Raw genomic sequence first — 22,369 nt, forward strand, 5'->3', positions numbered from 1 at the left:
ACATCGAGAGGAGCCAGATGAGGTGGCTTGGGCATCTGATTCGGATGCCTCCTGAGCGCCTCCCTGGTGAGGTGTTCCGGGCATGTCCCACCGGGAGGAGACCCAGAGGAAGACCCAGGACACGCTGGAGAGACTATGTCACCCAGCTGGCCTGGGAACGTCTCGGGATCCCCCGGGGAGAGCTGGAAGAAGTAGCTAGAGAGAGGGAAGTCTGGGCTTCCCTGCTAAAGCTGTTGCCCCCGCGACCCGGCCCTGGATAAGCGGTAGATGATGGATGGATGGATACCACAGGGGTGCCCAGTACGTCGATCGCGATCGACCGGTAGCTGACGGAATGGTCCCAAGTTGATCACCAGGGGTGTTGAGGACAAAAAAAACCCCAAACATTTGTGTATCTCTGTGAATGTTAGTCATATACTTTTTGTGTAAATGCACACTGCACCTTAATCATCTTATCAGTGTCACTTTCACAAAAATCATTAAAATATAACTACCGGTAAATAAATAAATAAATAAGGCTGGTCACCTTCAACCTTATGGTGGTGCGTGACCTGTGTCACCGGAAGTTGTTAGCGCTCAGCAGTCTACAATTGCAGTAGGCGATCAGAGCTGTTGTGATACAGCTTTTATTATTATTACTATTTGTTGTTATTATTATCAGTCAAAGTTCATTTTGTGTACATTTCACCAATGTCACTTGCAAAGAATGGTAATCTGGTCAATCCGCCTACTGTGTTACGATACGTAACACAGATAGGTAACAGGCTGTGAAAGTGTGTCGCATGCATCCGTGGTCAGGTCTCCCACAAAAGTAGGCAGGAACTCCTTTCCACAAACTCATTTACGCTTGTGTGTACTTTATGCTTCTGTTTCGTTCATCTTAGGGGCCGTTATTTCTGTTGCTCATCAAGGCATGCGTGTGCAAGTGCGTGCGTATGCGCCCATGCACAGTAACGTGTCGATCGTGGCAGGTTGGTTGATCGAAAAGTAGATCTTAGGTTAAAAAAATAAAAAATAAAAAGGGCATCCCTGGTATACCACATTGTGACTGTGTGCGCCACATCCAGTCTCTCGTCATAAGTATCTTGTGTTCTTATTGCTCAATGCTGAAGAGCCAATCAAAGGACAACGGAGGATATGTTACATTGTGCAGCAAGATGACCAAAACTTCTGACATGCCAGAATCGTCGTCATGGTCCTGATTTTTCCCAGATGCCTCACGACCAATCATTGAGTACCGTACATCACACTACACGGGCTACGACGTGTCAAGACAGCTATGAGAAACTACGTCCAGAATCAGACTACATTTGTGTAGACTGACGTCGGCAGATCTCTAGCTATGTTATAAATGGAGTGTTTGCAATTGGATTATCTTAAAGGCACAGTACCTAGCACCTCCTCCACCTAGCACAACAGCAATGCTATTTCCTGTTAGAATCCTGGCCAGGCGAGAGAAGTCCGAGTGACGATCTGGACACTTTTCAAACACACGCTGATACAGCTCTCTCTGGTCACAAAGCAAAGAGATAACACTCAGAAACGATTCATGCTCACACTGAGAAATGAAGCACAGAAACTGCCGCAAATCCATTTCTCTCAAAATCTAAATTTGAAAAGTGTCAACTAGTCTAGTGAACAGAAGAGTTAATTGCTAAGTCCTTGTGCCAGTGTTGGTGTGAACTAGAAGTACCAATTTAGGCAAACTCCTCCTGGAGAAAACTCTGCGAGGACAGGACAGGTGATGGTGTCTGGAGATCCAGCTTCGCATGTTCAACCACTCAGCAGTCCCTTTGGGAGGGGGCCCATCCTCCCTGTGCAGCAAGACAAGTTGCTTCTGGGCTCTAACAGCACTACTCTCCAACATTTGCTCCAACTACAGGGTAACAAGCAGTGAAAATAGATTATCATGCAATGTAATTCATTCATTGCTGGAGTACTTTCCTTCATTTACTTTTTTGGGGGGGAGGGGGCTCTTTTTTGTGGAAAATAGTGGTATAGCCCCACTTTGTGAATAATTTCTGTGACTAAAAAATAATAACACATATATTCATATCTATATTGTTTCTCTGATTTTCAAATCATTTTATTCTGTTTTGAATTGTGTGCAACACAACATCCCAATTTCATCGGAATGGGTGTGTATATGGGTGATTCTCAGAAAGTGTGGTCCACCAGGATGGGCAAACGCTGACCCATTTTGATAGTTATCATTTTCTTGCCTTTACAACCAATCAATTTCACTGGTTACAATTGCAGACATATACTGCAGTGATATGACACACAAATTCACTGAGATCTGTGCTGTCGTTTGTGAGTGTATATGGTTGTGTGCGGAAACAAATAGTCAACACGGCCACTTCCTACAGTATTCGTGACTTGACAACAAAATTCATGTAAGCAATAACTTGACAAAATGTAAATACAACACAATACCCTTTAATCAAGTCCCAAGCGGTCTATAATGTCTTTGTGTGTGTGTGTGTGTGTGTGTGTGTGTGTGTGCACAATTATAATGAAAGTCGATTAGTTCCGGTTTCTATCCAGTGTCCAACCTACATATTTGTGCTTTACTTTAAAGGTATTTCAAATGATTTTATTAGAATATTTAATATTTATTTGTATGTTACTTTATTAATAGGTATGATGTAGTTAAAAAGCTACAAGAATGAGACAAAAAAACAAACTGTCACGTCCCGTGTTTGCCAGCAGGGGGCGGGCTTTCTGCCCGCCGCTTGCACACCTGTCACCCATTTGGGAGTGATTGCTCAGCCTTTATTTGGACGCTCTGGCAGTCTACTCACTGCCGGAGTATTCCACGCCGTGCCAATATTCTCTCGCCCAATTCCTATTTCGTATTAATCATTGCCTCTTAGCCTTGTGGCTGTTATTGCGCGTCGTTGTTCCTCTTTCGAATGAAATTTATAACATTGTCTAATCAGACCCTCCTTGCTATTTTTCCCGCAAGCGTTTTCTGTTGTTCTCTTTATTTATCCCTGGTCCTTATTTTGACCAGCTCTTTTTGATATTCTCCCGGTCGGGTATTTTGTGTTTGTATTAAAGACTCCTTTTGTTCTCTGACAAACCTCTTCCTGTGTCTGCTATTTCGGGGATCCACTCCTAGCTTTTTGTTGTACCCGAAGCGATTATTCTATCGCTTCGGGTACAACATGACACAAACAAAGGTCACCTTCACAGTGCATATTGAAAACCTTATTTAAGTCTTGTACTGTGAAAACGTTTTTTTTTTTTTTAAATAAGGATAATCAAACTAAAATGTGAGAGGTGTCTGGCGTTAAAGGTCAAAACAGAATAAGATTAAAATTTTTAGTTCTGTCTGGGGGACAAGAGACCATCAACTGCAAAGAATAATACAGTAGTGTAAATAGCTGCAGGTTGTTTTTTTCAATTCAAAGAAAAAAACAAGGTCAATCATGTCGAGCAGTCAAGTCCAGCCCAGGAGCCAATTATGGCCTGTTTCCTAATTTCCACTGGCCTGCAGTGTCTGGATTAAGATTAATAATGTGTGGCCCATCAGTACTGTTGACCACAGTTGAAGAGATATATTAACAAAAAAGTTATTCGATATTTAACCAGAAGACTGCAGCAGACCTGAGGTTATGCTCTAAGGCAGGGGTCTCCAACTCCGGGCCTGGAGGGCTACTGTCCTGCCTGGTATTTTAAAAAAAAAACTACAGACCTCTCCCACTGTTGGCTCCTGTTCGCCAAGTCCCACAATAATGATGCAATCAGCCTGGCGGATGCAGCGTTGCGTCCAAGGAGTAAGGCCCGAGTCAGATTGATAAAGGACGATGCGGTGGATGTCTTCCTGCTGGCCAAGCCAGCTGGACAAACGGTACTCATGGACACTACCAAGGGAAGAAACAAAATTCAAGTTTACTGCATGCACTATGAGGTAATCTCTTGTCTTCTGTCAGATGTGATTATTGGTTAATTTAAAATTTATGACACAAATCCATGTGTTTTGCATTTCTGCAGTTAGTTCGGCGCTACTTGCACTGGGCTATTTGAACCAAGGCAAACACGATCGATTTTTTTTCTCCCCTCCATCTCCTGTCTTTTTTTTTCAGCATTTGCGCTTCAGCCAATTTAGGGGTGTCATCACTACAATTTATAATGCTGACATTTTTTATACACTATCTACTCTGGGAGGTGCCCATAAAAATAACCGTCGAGCGATCACAATAATCATCACACATGCACACTGCGTGCACAATGTGCCACACATTGTCATGATGCTGTTTTTGGTCTGGCCAGCAGACGGACTTCGGTACGCACCTGCTGCCAATCTGTAATTTGTAAACTCTGTATTTAAGGTCTCTTCTGCTATGCACCTGTGTCGGAGTATTGTTTCTGGTATTGCTATTCTTGCTGCTCATGGAATATTTGGCTAGTGACCTCGTCGTGTTTCGCGTTTTGCACTCTCGGTACACCTGCTTTTTGTAAGTATGATTTTGGTTTTGTGATTTGGCTTTTCGCTCGCGTGTATTTTGATACATTGTTTTAGTTTCTGTTGGCGGTCTTTAATTTTCTCCCTTGCCTTTTGTGCAAGCACTTTTTGTTATTCGTCTATGTTCTCTCTGGTCCTTGTTTTGACCAGCGCTTTGTTACCTCTTTGTCGGTGCGATTATTAGCATTAAACCTATTTTTGTTACGGAGACCTTGTTTACGTCTACGTTTTTGGGATCCAGACTTAACTTGGCTTTTCCGTGTCGTGACACACATAGCTGAGCAAGCCATGGATGTATTTTTATATATATATTTTTTAAAACTCTGAACCTTTAGTCATACATTTCTATTGTCCTTGTGGTGGTTATGATGAATAGCTAGCCAGAGAGGAGATCAAACCTCTGGCCAGTTATTTATTTATAACCTCGTAGCACACTAGAAATGAACAAAAAACAAAACAACCTCAGCCCTCTCAATCATGGATGAGCACAATGTACATCAAGGTCAATGTGGTCATTCTACTGGCCAGTAATTTCTGATCATCGTCACCTTGCGCAATTGAAATAAACAGAATGCAGCATACCAACCTCAGCCCTGTCAATCATGGATGAGCACAATGTATGTCAAGGTTAATTCTACTGGCCAGTAATTTTTATTATTGCAGCCACTTTGTGCAATTGAAATAAACAGAACGCAGCATGGCTTACTGTGGGTGACAGCAAACCTAAACAGACTGAAGTTACAGTTCTCTGTTGTACCTGTCCAAAGCAGCAGAGCCCAGGAGCTGTTTAATGATGTCACTTGTCAGGAGTAATGTAGGGCCTACAGAAAACAAGGATATTGTTAGGAATTACGGAATTGTTGGCTGCCTTGTCTCCAAAACAAACTATCTGGCCTTTCCCCTGGATGGAAATACGCATGGAGTCTAGGGCCCCCCCCCCACCCCCCGCCTTCTCGGCCATGGACTGATAAGCCGGGACTGTCTTCATGATGAGCAGACCTCGACGAAGCAGCTATGACCTGTACACGCATACACATACACGACTGGACAAGCACACGCACATACACATCCTTGTTATTACCGTCTTCATCGCTCCGATTCTTTTTCCCCCGTGACGTGGTTCGATAATGCGGAGCGCAACGGCGAACCATGCAGCTGGTCATTGTTCGGCCGCGTCGCGGTTCCCCCCTCCCCTCCCCCCTTCCCATTCATCCTCCCCCTTATACATGTTATGTCTTGTGACTGTTGTAACTGTCATATGCTTATTCTGTGCTAGGGTCTTTTTTTTATCCTGGACTTAAATTATCCTCGGAAGAAGAGAGTTCGAGCGTGGGTTATTTTCCCTCTCCCGACCCAGCGTTTTTCCTTTCTGAATTCTGATTGTAATTTCCCCATTGCGGGACAATAAAGGATATCTTAATTGATAGATAATACAAGTTTAAAACTGCAGCTATGGGTTCATCCATTTCCTCAGCTAATGGATGTTGCAGTTGCAGCAGTGTGAGCAGGGATGCAGAGATTTCATTAGCATATGATTATGCTGTATTTTGTTTTGTTTGTTAATTGAAAATAAGTACAGAACTTTAATCAAACATATTTTCTTTTCATGATAGAGAAACTGTTTCCTATGCTTCATTTGCTTACATGCCGAAATTGTAGGGTTTTTTTCTTGGACCTGAGCTATTGCTGTACCCTTTCTCAGTTTTATCGACTATGGGGATGTTTTAAACACTGATATGTATCAATAATGTCTACAATGGGATGGCCTGACAAAAACGGTGTAATTTCAGATCACAATGCAAAAAGTGCAATTGCAGTGGCCCCAAAAGTCATTGTGGGCCACTCTTGTTCCATCCTGTGTTGCATTTCCAATTATCTTTGTGATGTCATTGGGAAAATGTATTCAAAGACCAAAATCAAAAAATCCACTGGGGTGAATTAGGCTACCTTATTTTCTGCACGATAAGCTTTGGAGTATAAGGATCTCTTCCAATTAATAGCCTATTTTCAGATATAGGATGCACAGTATTATAGGGCATCGAATAGAAGCTTCAATAGTGGCTGCGGTTATGTTATGGATCCACTAGATGGAGCTATGCTAAAATGAATACAATACAATACAATACAACACAACACAGCTTGATTTAGATAAGTTTTCACAACCGCTGCAGCTGTAATAAAGCACTTTACAGAGCATTCAAAATACTAGAAATCAAGAAATCTGAATATTGATCATACATAATGCACATCCGATTATAAAGTGCACTTTCGGGTTTTGAGAAAATTGAATGCTGTTAGGTGCACCCAATAGTGCGGAAAATACGGTATATTGGTGTTTTTTTTTTTGATACTCATAAAATGGGGGAAAAGCAAAAACGTCTATATAATTAATGAGTTTTGTTCAACACTGTCTAATGTGTACAGTAAGTGATGTTTAGCAATGGATGAACGTACCAATACCACTAAGTGCATGCTGCAGCTCCAAGGTGAAGGCCATGAGAGGAATCTCATCAGACACCGGGAGAATGGCCACAGTGGACAGGTTGGAGGCAGGATTCCCAGCATCCCACTTACTGTTTGGAGTCCGGAGGGGAAGACTTCTATCTACAAGTCAAGAGGAAAGCGAAAAAAAATCACATTAAAATAATCTTCAGCATTTTACGCCATGGATTATTTTAACCTAAGCCATACAATCAGTTTGTTTTCTGGGCAATGCCATCGAATCTTCGAGCAATGCAGCGCAAGTTTGAAATGTGATACGACCTTGACAGTACATACCAACCAAGGGTCCATTGACCTGCTGCATATTGCCCAAGATCTTCTGTCCCAGCAAATGAATCAGCCTCGTGACGACCTGAGGATACCTCCTCTTAATGGAGTTGAGAGCTCCTTCAGGCAGCTTAGCCAGCTCAGAGTCCCTCACAGCATGGACCGTAGTGGCTCGGTTCATGTGGGTCAGGGCCTCGACCTAGATAATTCAGATTTAACCGCAACTTGACATTATCCACTTCAATGCTTCATTCCAAGGACCTAAAAAATTTTTTAACACGCACCACGCCAATTAGGTCTCCGCGGCCATATTCTCCTGCAAGCTCCTTCTTCCCATTATCCTTTGCAATGACAGAGCGCAAACGGCCACTGAGGACAATGAAGGTGCTGTCGGACTTGTCTCCCTGTCTACATGCAATCAGAAAAGATTTCAAGTACAGTTCCTCCACCCACATTAATAATTATAATGGCATTTGTATTCTTAAGCATCAACATGATCATGAGAGGAACTAATGCAATTGTTTGCTCACAGTACAACATTCATCACCGTTAATTGATATTTTCTTAAATCTGTTTCAGCATCGGGTTTTGGAACACTTTGAGACACCACTGCTAGCATCAAAAGCACAAAGGTGAGAGAGAGAGAGAGGGGGAGAGAGGGAGAAAATGCTCTATGCTTGACCATTTCTTTTCAACACTGAAAATCAAATTTCCATTCATCCATCCATCATCTACCGCTTAACAGGGGCCGGGTCGCGGGGGCAACAGCTTTAGCAGGGAAGCCCAGACTTCCCTCTCCCTAGCTACTTCGTCCAGCTCTCCCCGGGGGATCCCGAGTAGTTCCCAGGCAAGCTGGGTGACATGGTCTCTCCAGCGTGTCCTGGGTCTTCCTCGGGGTCTCCTCCCGGTGGGGCATGACCGGAACACCTCACCGGGGAGGCGCTCAGGAGGCATCCGAATCAGATGCCCAAGCCACCTCCTCTCGATATGGAGGAGAAGCGGCTCGACTCTGAGCCCCTCCCGGATGACCGAGCTTCTCACCTTATCTCTAAGGGAGAGCCCGGACACCCTGCGGAGAAAACTCATTTCGGCCGCTTGTAACCAGGATCGCGTTCTTTCGGTCACAACCCATAGCTCGTGACCATAGATGAGGGTTGGAACGTAGATCGACCGGTAAATTGAGAGCTTCGCCCTTTGGCTCAGCTCCTTCTTCACCACGACAGACCGATACAACGTCCGCATCACAGCAGACGCTGCACCAATCTGCCTGTCGATCTCCTGCTCCCTTCTGCCCCCACTCGTGAAAAAGACCCCAAGATACTTGAACTCCTCCACTTGGGGCAAGATCTCCTCCCCCGACCCGGAGGGGGCACTCCACCCTTTTTCGACTGAGGACCATGGTTTCAGATTTGGAGGTGCTGATCTTCATCCCAACCGCGGCGCGGGCCCTGCGCCCGCGCCGCCCTTTTTCAGTACCGGTCCGCAAGATACGAACCCGCGGGGGGTCGGGGAGCCCGCCCCGACCCCCCCATTCGACTCCCGGCACGGCGGGGGCTACCTGGTTGATCCTGCCAGTAGCATATGCTTGTCTCAAAGATTAAGCCATGCAAGTCTAAGTACACACGGCCCGTACAGAAAATCAAATTTGACAGGTTTATTAACAACGGTCTTCATTGTGCTGTGTCAGATTTACAAGATGTTTGCTCCACCTTTGCAGGGACTTTATTTGGTGCCTGGGAAGTTCATTCATTCATTTTCCGAACCGCTTTTATCCTCACTAGGGTCACGGGGGTGCTGGAGCCTATCCCAGCTGTGTTTGGGCAGTAGGCGGGGGACACCCTGAACTGGTTGCCAGCCAATCGCAGGGCACACAGAGACGAACAACCATTCGCGCTCACACTCACACCTAGGGACAATTTTGAGTGTTCAAACAGCCTGCCATGCATGTCTTTGGAATGTGGGAGGAAACCGGAGTGCCCGGAGAAAACCCACGCAGGCCCGGGGAGAACATGCAAACCGGGGAGAACATGCAAACTCCACACAGGGAGGCCGGAGCCGGAATCGAACCCACGACCTCTGCACTGTGAGGTCAACGCGCTAACCACTGGGCCACCAGGCCGCCCTGCCTGGGAAGTTCAAAACAAAATACCAAACTATGAAACACTTTTATATAATTTACACTTCGGAAAACAATTAAACAAAAGCCTCCCAAAATGTACATTTTAGAAACAAACTAAAATAAGTCATCCCAACCGTGCGCAGTTAATAGCACGGCACAACATTAAATTGCAAAAAATAGGCTACGGTTATTAGCCTAGCATTATGTTGCAGGGGTTTCCAACTCCGGGCCTGGAGGGCTACTGTCCTGCCTGTTTTGCAGCTCTCCCAGGAGCAACACACCTGATTCAAATAATCACTATCATTGTAACGCTGCTTCAGAGCTGGCTGATGAGCTGATGGTCTAAATCAGGTCAGGTATGTTGCAGCTGGGAGTGCCGGAAAACAGGCAGGACAGTAGCCCTCCAGGTCCGGAGTTGGAGACCCCTGCTATATAGTTTGCAGTTCTTCCAATCCCAATGGGTCTCGCCTCCACTCTGGTCATTTCAGGAACATTTTCCGCATCCTGAGCATCTGGCTTGTACATTTACAGTCCAAATTACATACATCATGCCAACAACCTTCTCTTCCTCCAACTCTTTAAACACTTGAATCCCCTCAAATTTGAAACGATGCTTTCCAAATCGATTTCTGACTGGCTCTGTAAACTTTCCATCTATTGTTGTCTTGAAGTGATATCACACTTGTGGGTTTGACCTTCGTTAGTGTCTCACTTCAGGAAAACGATTACCGGTACTTTGCCAAACTAGAAGCGATTTCCCCCCCCCATGTTTTATTTAATATATTACCGGTATGTTTAATTACTTTACCTGTGACATAAGAAGACTGTAATTTGTTTTGAATTTTCTAAAATTACTTCAGAGTTGACCTTTAATTGTCAGTGTTTTGGCTTTTGTTAATTCTTAAACATACATTTGTTTCGCCCTTTTTTGGGATTTATTTTTGTAAATAAATAAAAATGTACATTTTGGGAGGCTTGTTAATTTGTTTTCTAAAATTTGTTTCATCCAGTGTAAAAGTTGTAAAAGTGTTTGACAGTTTGGAATTTTGTTTTGTACCTATTAGCCACCGTAACTTTAAGATGTTCAAAATTTAATCTTAAAGGACACATTTTGCTAATTGTGATAGCAGAAGGCTTACTTCAACTTTAGCCAAATAGTGGTGGATGTAATTTAACCCTTTCAGGGACAGTGGTTAATCCAGTGGACAGTTTATCATGTTCTCAGGTTCCAGGGTGCATGAAAGAGTTAAAAAAAAAAACACGCCCCCTCTATCCATTTCCAGATAATCAGTGCTTCTCAGCTATTTTACAGACACCAGCCAGATCTTCAGAGAGACAGACTTGTGAACATGAAACATGCAGCTACAAAAAATCATACACCAAGGCTAAATAAATGATTCGAATGCGTAATCCGCCCGTCGCTGTCTTCAAAGAGTACCTGTAGACAGCACGGCCAGCCTCCAAAGCCATCCAGTCCAAGGCAAAGTCAATCTGCCTGACGAAGGGTGACACCCTCCTCACTACAGTGTGAGCTACATTCAACACCACTCTGGGCTCCTCGCGCATTATCCTGCAAAGCAAAAAAATAAAAAATACATACTGTATTCTGTTTGCACCATAAAGATTCAGGGAGCATAATGCCATTTATGAACATAGCAAGAAAGTGGTGTCCATACTCATAAAAGTGAGCCTTTGATATGGAGAGGAATGTGCAGTCTTTATGAGCACGTGTGGTGAAGATGAGAGGTTCCCCGGTGAGCACAGCAAGGTGTCCCACCATCTCTCCCGGGTGGGTCACAAAAAGCAGAGTCTCGTCCTCACGGTCAATCATCCGCTGGTAAACATGGAGTAAACCTGAGATGACAGAGGTTTGGGGTGTGGGGTTGTAATTAGAAATTTAGACTAACCATCAGTGTGAACTCTCATGGAGGAAGCTGTGATATCTGTTGTAATGTTGAAGTATGGTAGCCACAAGTCCTGGAAGGTGACAAGTGATCAAAGCTGTTTTTGTTAAATTATCCCGTATTTTAGCAGGTTACAAATGTTGTCACCAAATGTCACCATACCTCTATTTGTTTGCCTTTAAAAACAGAGCTAATGCCAGAGTTAAACGAAGCCCCAGAAAACATAGACGTGACAGGGTAAGTTAGGTCCACAATCTTCTTCAAGAGCGATGTCATATCCTGAAAAAAAAGAATGAAAATACAGTAAAAACTAAGTTATTTGCTTTGAACAGTAGTATGTGAGCAACAAGAACAACATAATTGTGATTCTGAGACATTTGATTGTTTCCTCATGAACCTACCATAGCCCATTCACGAGCCCTGACCCTCATTCGACTGTTGCTTTTCTCCTCTGCATACAGCGCTCCCATGAAAGATCCGATGGAGGTGCCACCGACAATGTCCACAGGGATCCCTGCCTCATTCAGTGCCCGGATAATACCAACCTGGGAGCAACCCCTGAAAAGGACACCACATAGGAAGTAAGCATAATCACGGAGGGCACAGATCGCTTCCGAGGTGTGACTGATATATTTGTCAGATAGCTTAAATTAAGGAAAAGTTTGGAAGAAATTACAAATCTGGACAAAAATGTAACCACAGACAATAAAAATGCAACAAATTGCACGCAATGGATATAGAACCATCCATCATTGTGCTCAATATTCAGCCCTACGCCCAGGCCGGGCTCCCGCTCCAACTTAGCGTCTTAACTAGAACACGTGAAGCTCTCTAAACAAAGGCAACAGCTCAAAGATCGGGATATATACAAAAAACATAAGCCAATTAAAAAAAAAACTTCTTGATTAAGGGCACCAAATATACTGTAATACGACTGGTAAAAAGTTAATTATACAACAGATTTGTATGCCTTGTACTGAAAGGTACAGGTGGCCCAGTGGTCCAGTGGCTGGTGCGTCGACCTCACAATGCAGAGGTAACGAGTTCAAATCCAGCTCAGGCCTCCCTGTGTGGAGTTTGCATGTTCTTACGGGGCCTGTGTGGGTTTCCTCCGGGTACTCTGGTTTCCTCCCACATTACAAAACCATGCATGGCAGGCTGATTGACCACTCTAAATTGTCCCGAGGTGTGAGTGTGAGGATGGATGGTTGTTCGTCTCTATGTGCCCTGCGATTGGCTGGCAACCGGTTTAGGGTGTCCCCCGCCTACTGCCTGAAGACAGCTAGGATAGGCTCCAGCACCTCCCGCGACCCTTGTGAGGATAAGCAGATCGGAAAATTTAGATGGATAAATTAATTCTCTTTAACTCATCAATCATCCGTCATATGAAATGTTGGGTATGTTTTTGAACGCATGAACTGGCATTTTAAAAGTCCACAACTTTTTGGTCAATCGCGATGGTTGCACTGTCAGACTATCAGATAAATATCATTCTGTGTCTTGAACTGAGCGAGATGTCACACGACAAGACCCTGGCTAATTAGTTCAATGACATCAGGTCTGTTAATCAACAATAAGCTTTGCAGTTAGCAAACGTAGCTTGAGTTTTAAAATGCTACGTTTACTTTCTAATGTTTCCCCTTTTGTTCAAGTCGCTGTTTAAATACTGTATACCACAGGGGTGTATATAGTCGGACTTGCCTCCACACACAGCCTGGGTTCTGGTACCAGTTCTCTCGAGAGGGGTTGGACTCTCTTCCACTCTGGAGTTGCTCACGGTGAAAGGCGCAGAGCAGGTGTGGGCATACTCATTGCCCCACGGCTCAGTGCCTGTACATTGGGGTTCACACCGGTAGACGAGAGGGTTGCCTCCCTCCACCTTCGGGTGGGTGGACGGGCCCTGACTGTTGTTTGTGCATATGCACCAAACAGCAGCTCAGCATACTCACCCTTTTTGGAGTCCTTGGAGGGTGTGCTGGAGAGTACTCCTGCTGGGGACTCCCTTGTTCTGCTGGGGGACTTCAATGCTCACGTGGGCAATGACAGTGAGACCTGGAGGGGCGTGATTGGGAGGAACGGCCCCCCCGATCAGAACCCGAGTGGTGTTTTGTTATTGGACTTCTGTGCTCGTCACGGATTGTCCATAACGAACACCTTGTTCAAACATAAGGGTGTCCATATGTGCACTTGGCACCAGGACACCCTAGGCCGTAGTTCGATGATCGACTTCGTAGTTGTATCATCGGATTTGCGGCCGCATGTTCTGGACACTCGGGTGAAGAGAGGGGCGGAGCTGTCAACTGATCACCAGCTGGTGGAGAGTAGGCTCCGATGCCGATAAGGGATGCCGTCAAGCTGAAGCCACCTCCGACAGAGCTTTTCCCATGTTCCGGGGGAGACGGGGGGACATTGAGTCCGAGTGGACCATGTTCCGTGCCTCTATTGTTGAGGCGGCCAATCTGAGTTGTGGCCGTAAGGTGGTTGGTGCCTGTCGTGGCGGCAACCCTCGTACTCGCTGGTGGACACCAGCAGTAAGGGATGCCGTCAAGCTGAAGAAGGAGTCCTATCGAGTCTTTATGGCCTGTGGGACCCCAGAGGCAGCTGACGGGTATCGACTGGCCAAGCGGAACGCAGCTTCGGTGGTCGCCGAGGCAAAAACCCGAGCGTGGGAAGAGTTTGATGAGGCCATGACGGCTTCGAGGAAATTCTGGTCCACCATACGACGTCTCAGGAGGGGGAAGCAGTGCACCACTAACAATGTGTACAGTGGGGATGGGGCGCTGCTGACTTCGACTCGGGACGTTGTGAACCGAAGACCTCCTTAACTCCACCAACACGTCTTCCTTGGAGGAAGCAGAGCCCGGGGACTCTGAGGTGGGCTCTCCTATCTCTGTGGCTGAAGTCACCGATGTGGTTAGAAAGCTCCTCGGTGGCAAGGCCCCAGGGGTGGATGAGATCCGCCCGGAGTTCCTCAGGGCTCTGGATGTTGTGGGGCTGTCCTGGTTGACACGCCTCTGCAACATCGCGTGGTCAACAGCGAGAGTGCCTCTGGATTGGCAGACCGTGTGTTCTAACTACAGAGGGATCACACTCCTCAGCCTCCCTGGTAAGGTCTTTTCAGGGGTGCTGGAGAGGAGGGTCCGTCGGGAAGTCGAGCCTCAGATTGAGGAGGAGCAGTGTGGTATTCGTCCCGGCCGTGGAACAGTGGACCAGCTCTACACCCTGAGCAGGGTCCTTGAGGGTATGTGGGAATTCGCCCAACCAGTCTACATGTGTTTTGTGGACTTGGAGAAGGCGTTTGACCGTGTCCCTCGGGGAGTTCTGTGGGGGGTGCTTCGTGGGTATGGGGTACCGAACCCCCTGATACGGGTTGTTCGGTCACTATACCACCGATGTCAGAGTTTGGTTCGCATTGCCGGCAGTAAGTCGGAATCGTTTCCACTGGGGGTAGGACTCCGCCATGGCTGCCCTTTGTCGCCGATTCTGTTCAGAACTTTTATGGACAGAATTTCTAGGCGCAGCCGAAGCGTTGAGGGGGTCCGTTTTGGGGGCCTCAGTATTGCATCTCTGCTTTTCAGCACCTCCAAATCTGAAACCATGGTCCTCAGTCGGAAAAGGGTGGAGTGCCCCCTCCGGGTCGGGGAGGAGATCTTGCCCCAAGTGGAGGAGTTTGTATCATGGGGTCTTGTTCACGAGTGGGGGCAGGAGGGAGCGGTCGATCTACGTCCCAACCCTCATCTATGGTCACGAGCTATGGGTCTTGACCGAAAGAACGAGATCCCGGATACAAGCGGCCGAAATGAGTTTTCTCCGCAGGGTGTCCGGGCTCTCCCTTAGAGATAAGGTGAGAAGCTCGGTCATCGGAGGGGCTCAGAGTCAAGCCGCTTCTCCTCCACATCGAGAGGAGCCAGATGAGGTGGCTTGGGCATCTGATTCGGATGCCTCCTGAGCGCCTCCCTGGTGAGGTGTTCCGGGCATGTCCCACCGGGAGGAGACCCAGAGGAAGACCCAGGACACGCTGGAGAGACTATGTCACCCAGCTGGCCTGGGAACGTCTCGGGATCCCCCGGGGAGAGCTGGAAGAAGTAGCTAGAGAGAGGGAAGTCTGGGCTTCCCTGCTAAAGCTGTTGCCCCCGCGACCCGGCCCTGGATAAGCGGTAGATGATGGATGGATGGATACCACAGGGGTGCCCAGTACGTCGATCGCGATCGACCGGTAGCTGACGGAATGGTCCCAAGTTGATCACCAGGGGTGTTGAGGACAAAAAAAACCCCAAACATTTGTGTATCTCTGTGAATGTTAGTCATATACTTTTTGTGTAAATGCACACTGCACCTTAATCATCTTATCAGTGTCACTTTCACAAAAATCATTAAAATATAACTACCGGTAAATAAATAAATAAATAAGGCTGGTCACCTTCAACCTTATGGTGGTGCGTGACCTGTGTCACCGGAAGTTGTTAGCGCTCAGCAGTCTACAATTGCAGTAGGCGATCAGAGCTGTTGTGATACAGCTTTTATTATTATTACTATTTGTTGTTATTATTATCAGTCAAAGTTCATTTTGTGTACATTTCACCAATGTCACTTGCAAAGAATGGTAATCTGGTCAATCCGCCTACTGTGTTACGATACGTAACACAGATAGGTAACAGGCTGTGAAAGTGTGTCGCATGCATCCGTGGTCAGGTCTCCCACAAAAGTAGGCAGGAACTCCTTTCCACAAACTCATTTACGCTTGTGTGTACTTTATGCTTCTGTTTCGTTCATCTTAGGGGCCGTTATTTCTGTTGCTCATCAAGGCATGCGTGTGCAAGTGCGTGCGTATGCGCCCATGCACAGTAACGTGTCGATCGTGGCAGGTTGGTTGATCGAAAAGTAGATCTTAGGTTAAAAAAATAAAAAATAAAAAGGGCATCCCTGGTATACCACATTGTGACTGTGTGCGCCACATCCAGTCTCTCGTCATAAGTATCTTGTGTTCTTATTGCTCAATGCTGAAGAGCCAATCAAAGGACAACGGAGGATATGTTACATTGTGCAGCAAGATGACCAAAACTTCTGACATGCCAGAATCGTCGTCATGGTCCTGATTTTTCCCAGATGCCTCACGACCAATCATTGAGTACCGTACATCACACTACACGGGCTACGACGTGTCAAGACAGCTATGAGAAACTACGTCCAGAATCAGACTACATTTGTGTAGACTGACGTCGGCAGATCTCTAGCTATGTTATAAATGGAGTGTTTGCAATTGGATTATCTTAAAGGCACAGTACCTAGCACCTCCTCCACCTAGCACAACAGCAATGCTATTTCCTGTTAGAATCCTGGCCAGGCGAGAGAAGTCCGAGTGACGATCTGGACACTTTTCAAACACACGCTGATACAGCTCTCTCTGGTCACAAAGCAAAGAGATAACACTCAGAAACGATTCATGCTCACACTGAGAAATGAAGCACAGAAACTGCCGCAAATCCATTTCTCTCAAAATCTAAATTTGAAAAGTGTCAACTAGTCTAGTGAACAGAAGAGTTAATTGCTAAGTCCTTGTGCCAGTGTTGGTGTGAACTAGAAGTACCAATTTAGGCAAACTCCTCCTGGAGAAAACTCTGCGAGGACAGGACAGGTGATGGTGTCTGGAGATCCAGCTTCGCATGTTCAACCACTCAGCAGTCCCTTTGGGAGGGGGCCCATCCTCCCTGTGCAGCAAGACAAGTTGCTTCTGGGCTCTAACAGCACTACTCTCCAACATTTGCTCCAACTACAGGGTAACAAGCAGTGAAAATAGATTATCATGCAATGTAATTCATTCATTGCTGGAGTACTTTCCTTCATTTACTTTTTTGGGGGGGAGGGGGCTCTTTTTTGTGGAAAATAGTGGTATAGCCCCACTTTGTGAATAATTTCTGTGACTAAAAAATAATAACACATATATTCATATCTATATTGTTTCTCTGATTTTCAAATCATTTTATTCTGTTTTGAATTGTGTGCAACACAACATCCCAATTTCATCGGAATGGGTGTGTATATGGGTGATTCTCAGAAAGTGTGGTCCACCAGGATGGGCAAACGCTGACCCATTTTGATAGTTATCATTTTCTTGCCTTTACAACCAATCAATTTCACTGGTTACAATTGCAGACATATACTGCAGTGATATGACACACAAATTCACTGAGATCTGTGCTGTCGTTTGTGAGTGTATATGGTTGTGTGCGGAAACAAATAGTCAACACGGCCACTTCCTACAGTATTCGTGACTTGACAACAAAATTCATGTAAGCAATAACTTGACAAAATGTAAATACAACACAATACCCTTTAATCAAGTCCCAAGCGGTCTATAATGTCTTTGTGTGTGTGTGTGTGTGTGTGTGTGTGTGTGTGCACAATTATAATGAAAGTCGATTAGTTCCGGTTTCTATCCAGTGTCCAACCTACATATTTGTGCTTTACTTTAAAGGTATTTCAAATGATTTTATTAGAATATTTAATATTTATTTGTATGTTACTTTATTAATAGGTATGATGTAGTTAAAAAGCTACAAGAATGAGACAAAAAAACAAACTGTCACGTCCCGTGTTTGCCAGCAGGGGGCGGGCTTTCTGCCCGCCGCTTGCACACCTGTCACCCATTTGGGAGTGATTGCTCAGCCTTTATTTGGACGCTCTGGCAGTCTACTCACTGCCGGAGTATTCCACGCCGTGCCAATATTCTCTCGCCCAATTCCTATTTCGTATTAATCATTGCCTCTTAGCCTTGTGGCTGTTATTGCGCGTCGTTGTTCCTCTTTCGAATGAAATTTATAACATTGTCTAATCAGACCCTCCTTGCTATTTTTCCCGCAAGCGTTTTCTGTTGTTCTCTTTATTTATCCCTGGTCCTTATTTTGACCAGCTCTTTTTGATATTCTCCCGGTCGGGTATTTTGTGTTTGTATTAAAGACTCCTTTTGTTCTCTGACAAACCTCTTCCTGTGTCTGCTATTTCGGGGATCCACTCCTAGCTTTTTGTTGTACCCGAAGCGATTATTCTATCGCTTCGGGTACAACATGACACAAACAAAGGTCACCTTCACAGTGCATATTGAAAACCTTATTTAAGTCTTGTACTGTGAAAACGTTTTTTTTTTTTTTAAATAAGGATAATCAAACTAAAATGTGAGAGGTGTCTGGCGTTAAAGGTCAAAACAGAATAAGATTAAAATTTTTAGTTCTGTCTGGGGGACAAGAGACCATCAACTGCAAAGAATAATACAGTAGTGTAAATAGCTGCAGGTTGTTTTTTTCAATTCAAAGAAAAAAACAAGGTCAATCATGTCGAGCAGTCAAGTCCAGCCCAGGAGCCAATTATGGCCTGTTTCCTAATTTCCACTGGCCTGCAGTGTCTGGATTAAGATTAATAATGTGTGGCCCATCAGTACTGTTGACCACAGTTGAAGAGATATATTAACAAAAAAGTTATTCGATATTTAACCAGAAGACTGCAGCAGACCTGAGGTTATGCTCTAAGGCAGGGGTCTCCAACTCCGGGCCTGGAGGGCTACTGTCCTGCCTGGTATTTTAAAAAAAAAACTACAGACCTCTCCCACTGTTGGCTCCTGTTCGCCAAGTCCCACAATAATGATGCAATCAGCCTGGCGGATGCAGCGTTGCGTCCAAGGAGTAAGGCCCGAGTCAGATTGATAAAGGACGATGCGGTGGATGTCTTCCTGCTGGCCAAGCCAGCTGGACAAACGGTACTCATGGACACTACCAAGGGAAGAAACAAAATTCAAGTTTACTGCATGCACTATGAGGTAATCTCTTGTCTTCTGTCAGATGTGATTATTGGTTAATTTAAAATTTATGACACAAATCCATGTGTTTTGCATTTCTGCAGTTAGTTCGGCGCTACTTGCACTGGGCTATTTGAACCAAGGCAAACACGATCGATTTTTTTTCTCCCCTCCATCTCCTGTCTTTTTTTTTCAGCATTTGCGCTTCAGCCAATTTAGGGGTGTCATCACTACAATTTATAATGCTGACATTTTTTATACACTATCTACTCTGGGAGGTGCCCATAAAAATAACCGTCGAGCGATCACAATAATCATCACACATGCACACTGCGTGCACAATGTGCCACACATTGTCATGATGCTGTTTTTGGTCTGGCCAGCAGACGGACTTCGGTACGCACCTGCTGCCAATCTGTAATTTGTAAACTCTGTATTTAAGGTCTCTTCTGCTATGCACCTGTGTCGGAGTATTGTTTCTGGTATTGCTATTCTTGCTGCTCATGGAATATTTGGCTAGTGACCTCGTCGTGTTTCGCGTTTTGCACTCTCGGTACACCTGCTTTTTGTAAGTATGATTTTGGTTTTGTGATTTGGCTTTTCGCTCGCGTGTATTTTGATACATTGTTTTAGTTTCTGTTGGCGGTCTTTAATTTTCTCCCTTGCCTTTTGTGCAAGCACTTTTTGTTATTCGTCTATGTTCTCTCTGGTCCTTGTTTTGACCAGCGCTTTGTTACCTCTTTGTCGGTGCGATTATTAGCATTAAACCTATTTTTGTTACGGAGACCTTGTTTACGTCTACGTTTTTGGGATCCAGACTTAACTTGGCTTTTCCGTGTCGTGACACACATAGCTGAGCAAGCCATGGATGTATTTTTATATATATATTTTTTAAAACTCTGAACCTTTAGTCATACATTTCTATTGTCCTTGTGGTGGTTATGATGAATAGCTAGCCAGAGAGGAGATCAAACCTCTGGCCAGTTATTTATTTATAACCTCGTAGCACACTAGAAATGAACAAAAAACAAAACAACCTCAGCCCTCTCAATCATGGATGAGCACAATGTACATCAAGGTCAATGTGGTCATTCTACTGGCCAGTAATTTCTGATCATCGTCACCTTGCGCAATTGAAATAAACAGAATGCAGCATACCAACCTCAGCCCTGTCAATCATGGATGAGCACAATGTATGTCAAGGTTAATTCTACTGGCCAGTAATTTTTATTATTGCAGCCACTTTGTGCAATTGAAATAAACAGAACGCAGCATGGCTTACTTTGGGTGACAGCAAACCTAAACAGACTGAAGTTACAGTTCTCTGTTGTACCTGTCCAAAGCAGCAGAGCCCAGGAGCTGTTTAATGATGTCACTTGTCAGGAGTAATGTAGGGCCTACAGAAAACAAGGATATTGTTAGGAATTACGGAATTGTTGGCTGCCTTGTCTCCAAAACAAACTATCTGGCCTTTCCCCTGGATGGAAATACGCATGGAGTCTAGGGCCCCCCCCCCACCCCCCGCCTTCTCGGCCATGGACTGATAAGCCGGGACTGTCTTCATGATGAGCAGACCTCGACGAAGCAGCTATGACCTGTACACGCATACACATACACGACTGGACAAGCACACGCACATACACATCCTTGTTATTACCGTCTTCATCGCTCCGATTCTTTTTCCCCCGTGACGTGGTTCGATAATGCGGAGCGCAACGGCGAACCATGCAGCTGGTCATTGTTCGGCCGCGTCGCGGTTCCCCCCTCCCCTCCCCCCTTCCCATTCATCCTCCCCCTTATACATGTTATGTCTTGTGACTGTTGTAACTGTCATATGCTTATTCTGTGCTAGGGTCTTTTTTTTATCCTGGACTTAAATTATCCTCGGAAGAAGAGAGTTCGAGCGTGGGTTATTTTCCCTCTCCCGACCCAGCGTTTTTCCTTTCTGAATTCTGATTGTAATTTCCCCATTGCGGGACAATAAAGGATATCTTAATTGATAGATAATACAAGTTTAAAACTGCAGCTATGGGTTCATCCATTTCCTCAGCTAATGGATGTTGCAGTTGCAGCAGTGTGAGCAGGGATGCAGAGATTTCATTAGCATATGATTATGCTGTATTTTGTTTTGTTTGTTAATTGAAAATAAGTACAGAACTTTAATCAAACATATTTTCTTTTCATGATAGAGAAACTGTTTCCTATGCTTCATTTGCTTACATGCCGAAATTGTAGGGTTTTTTTCTTGGACCTGAGCTATTGCTGTACCCTTTCTCAGTTTTATCGACTATGGGGATGTTTTAAACACTGATATGTATCAATAATGTCTACAATGGGATGGCCTGACAAAAACGGTGTAATTTCAGATCACAATGCAAAAAGTGCAATTGCAGTGGCCCCAAAAGTCATTGTGGGCCACTCTTGTTCCATCCTGTGTTGCATTTCCAATTATCTTTGTGATGTCATTGGGAAAATGTATTCAAAGACCAAAATCAAAAAATCCACTGGGGTGAATTAGGCTACCTTATTTTCTGCACGATAAGCTTTGGAGTATAAGGATCTCTTCCAATTAATAGCCTATTTTCAGATATAGGATGCACAGTATTATAGGGCATCGAATAGAAGCTTCAATAGTGGCTGCGGTTATGTTATGGATCCACTAGATGGAGCTATGCTAAAATGAATACAATACAATACAATACAACACAACACAGCTTGATTTAGATAAGTTTTCACAACCGCTGCAGCTGTAATAAAGCACTTTACAGAGCATTCAAAATACTAGAAATCAAGAAATCTGAATATTGATCATACATAATGCACATCCGATTATAAAGTGCACTTTCGGGTTTTGAGAAAATTGAATGCTGTTAGGTGCACCCAATAGTGCGGAAAATACGGTATATTGGTGTTTTTTTTTTTGATACTCATAAAATGGGGGAAAAGCAAAAACGTCTATATAATTAATGAGTTTTGTTCAACACTGTCTAATGTGTACAGTAAGTGATGTTTAGCAATGGATGAACGTACCAATACCACTAAGTGCATGCTGCAGCTCCAAGGTGAAGGCCATGAGAGGAATCTCATCAGACACCGGGAGAATGGCCACAGTGGACAGGTTGGAGGCAGGATTCCCAGCATCCCACTTACTGTTTGGAGTCCGGAGGGGAAGACTTCTATCTACAAGTCAAGAGGAAAGCGAAAAAAAATCACATTAAAATAATCTTCAGCATTTTACGCCATGGATTATTTTAACCTAAGCCATACAATCAGTTTGTTTTCTGGGCAATGCCATCGAATCTTCGAGCAATGCAGCG

General features: G+C 44.8%; 1 protein-coding gene and 1 long non-coding RNA gene across 37 annotated transcripts in view; one reads left to right on the top strand and one right to left on the bottom strand.

Moving 5' to 3' along the window:
• pnpla7b (patatin-like phospholipase domain containing 7b) overlaps nucleotides 1–22,369 on the bottom strand; it is a 72,262-nt gene that overhangs the window by 12,071 nt on the left and 37,822 nt on the right. For 3 of the 36 annotated variants that reach the window (XM_052068180.1, XM_052068165.1, XM_052068179.1), the window contains exons 20-25: nucleotides 7,246–7,439; nucleotides 6,926–7,071; nucleotides 5,229–5,292; nucleotides 3,701–3,869; nucleotides 1,694–1,876; nucleotides 1,392–1,510 (exon numbers count right to left, since the gene is read on the bottom strand). The exons of 7 other annotated variants lie outside the window; for them this stretch is intronic. In XM_052068180.1, coding sequence (XP_051924140.1) covers nucleotides 1,392–1,510; nucleotides 1,694–1,876; nucleotides 3,701–3,869; nucleotides 5,229–5,292; nucleotides 6,926–7,071; nucleotides 7,246–7,439 — 875 coding nt within the window. Of the gene's footprint in view, nucleotides 1–1,391; nucleotides 1,511–1,693; nucleotides 1,877–3,700; nucleotides 3,870–5,228; nucleotides 5,293–6,925; nucleotides 7,072–7,245; nucleotides 7,440–7,524; nucleotides 7,649–10,797; nucleotides 10,930–11,261; nucleotides 11,337–11,425; nucleotides 11,543–11,664; nucleotides 11,822–16,548; nucleotides 16,668–16,850; nucleotides 17,034–18,857; nucleotides 19,027–20,385; nucleotides 20,450–22,082; nucleotides 22,229–22,369 lie in introns of those variants that run through there. 26 more of the 36 variants (XM_052068162.1, XM_052068163.1, XM_052068174.1 and 23 more) reach the window with 23 other exon arrangements.
• LOC127602354 (uncharacterized) lies at nucleotides 1,022–16,318 on the top strand. The gene is made up of 2 exons (XR_007962778.1): nucleotides 1,022–1,087; nucleotides 16,239–16,318. It is a non-coding gene; the product is annotated as an uncharacterized LOC127602354 (long non-coding RNA).

This window comes from Hippocampus zosterae, chromosome 6 (genome assembly GCF_025434085.1).
Source record: "Hippocampus zosterae strain Florida chromosome 6, ASM2543408v3, whole genome shotgun sequence".
In the NCBI taxonomy this organism is placed as follows: domain Eukaryota; kingdom Metazoa; phylum Chordata; class Actinopteri; order Syngnathiformes; family Syngnathidae; genus Hippocampus; species Hippocampus zosterae.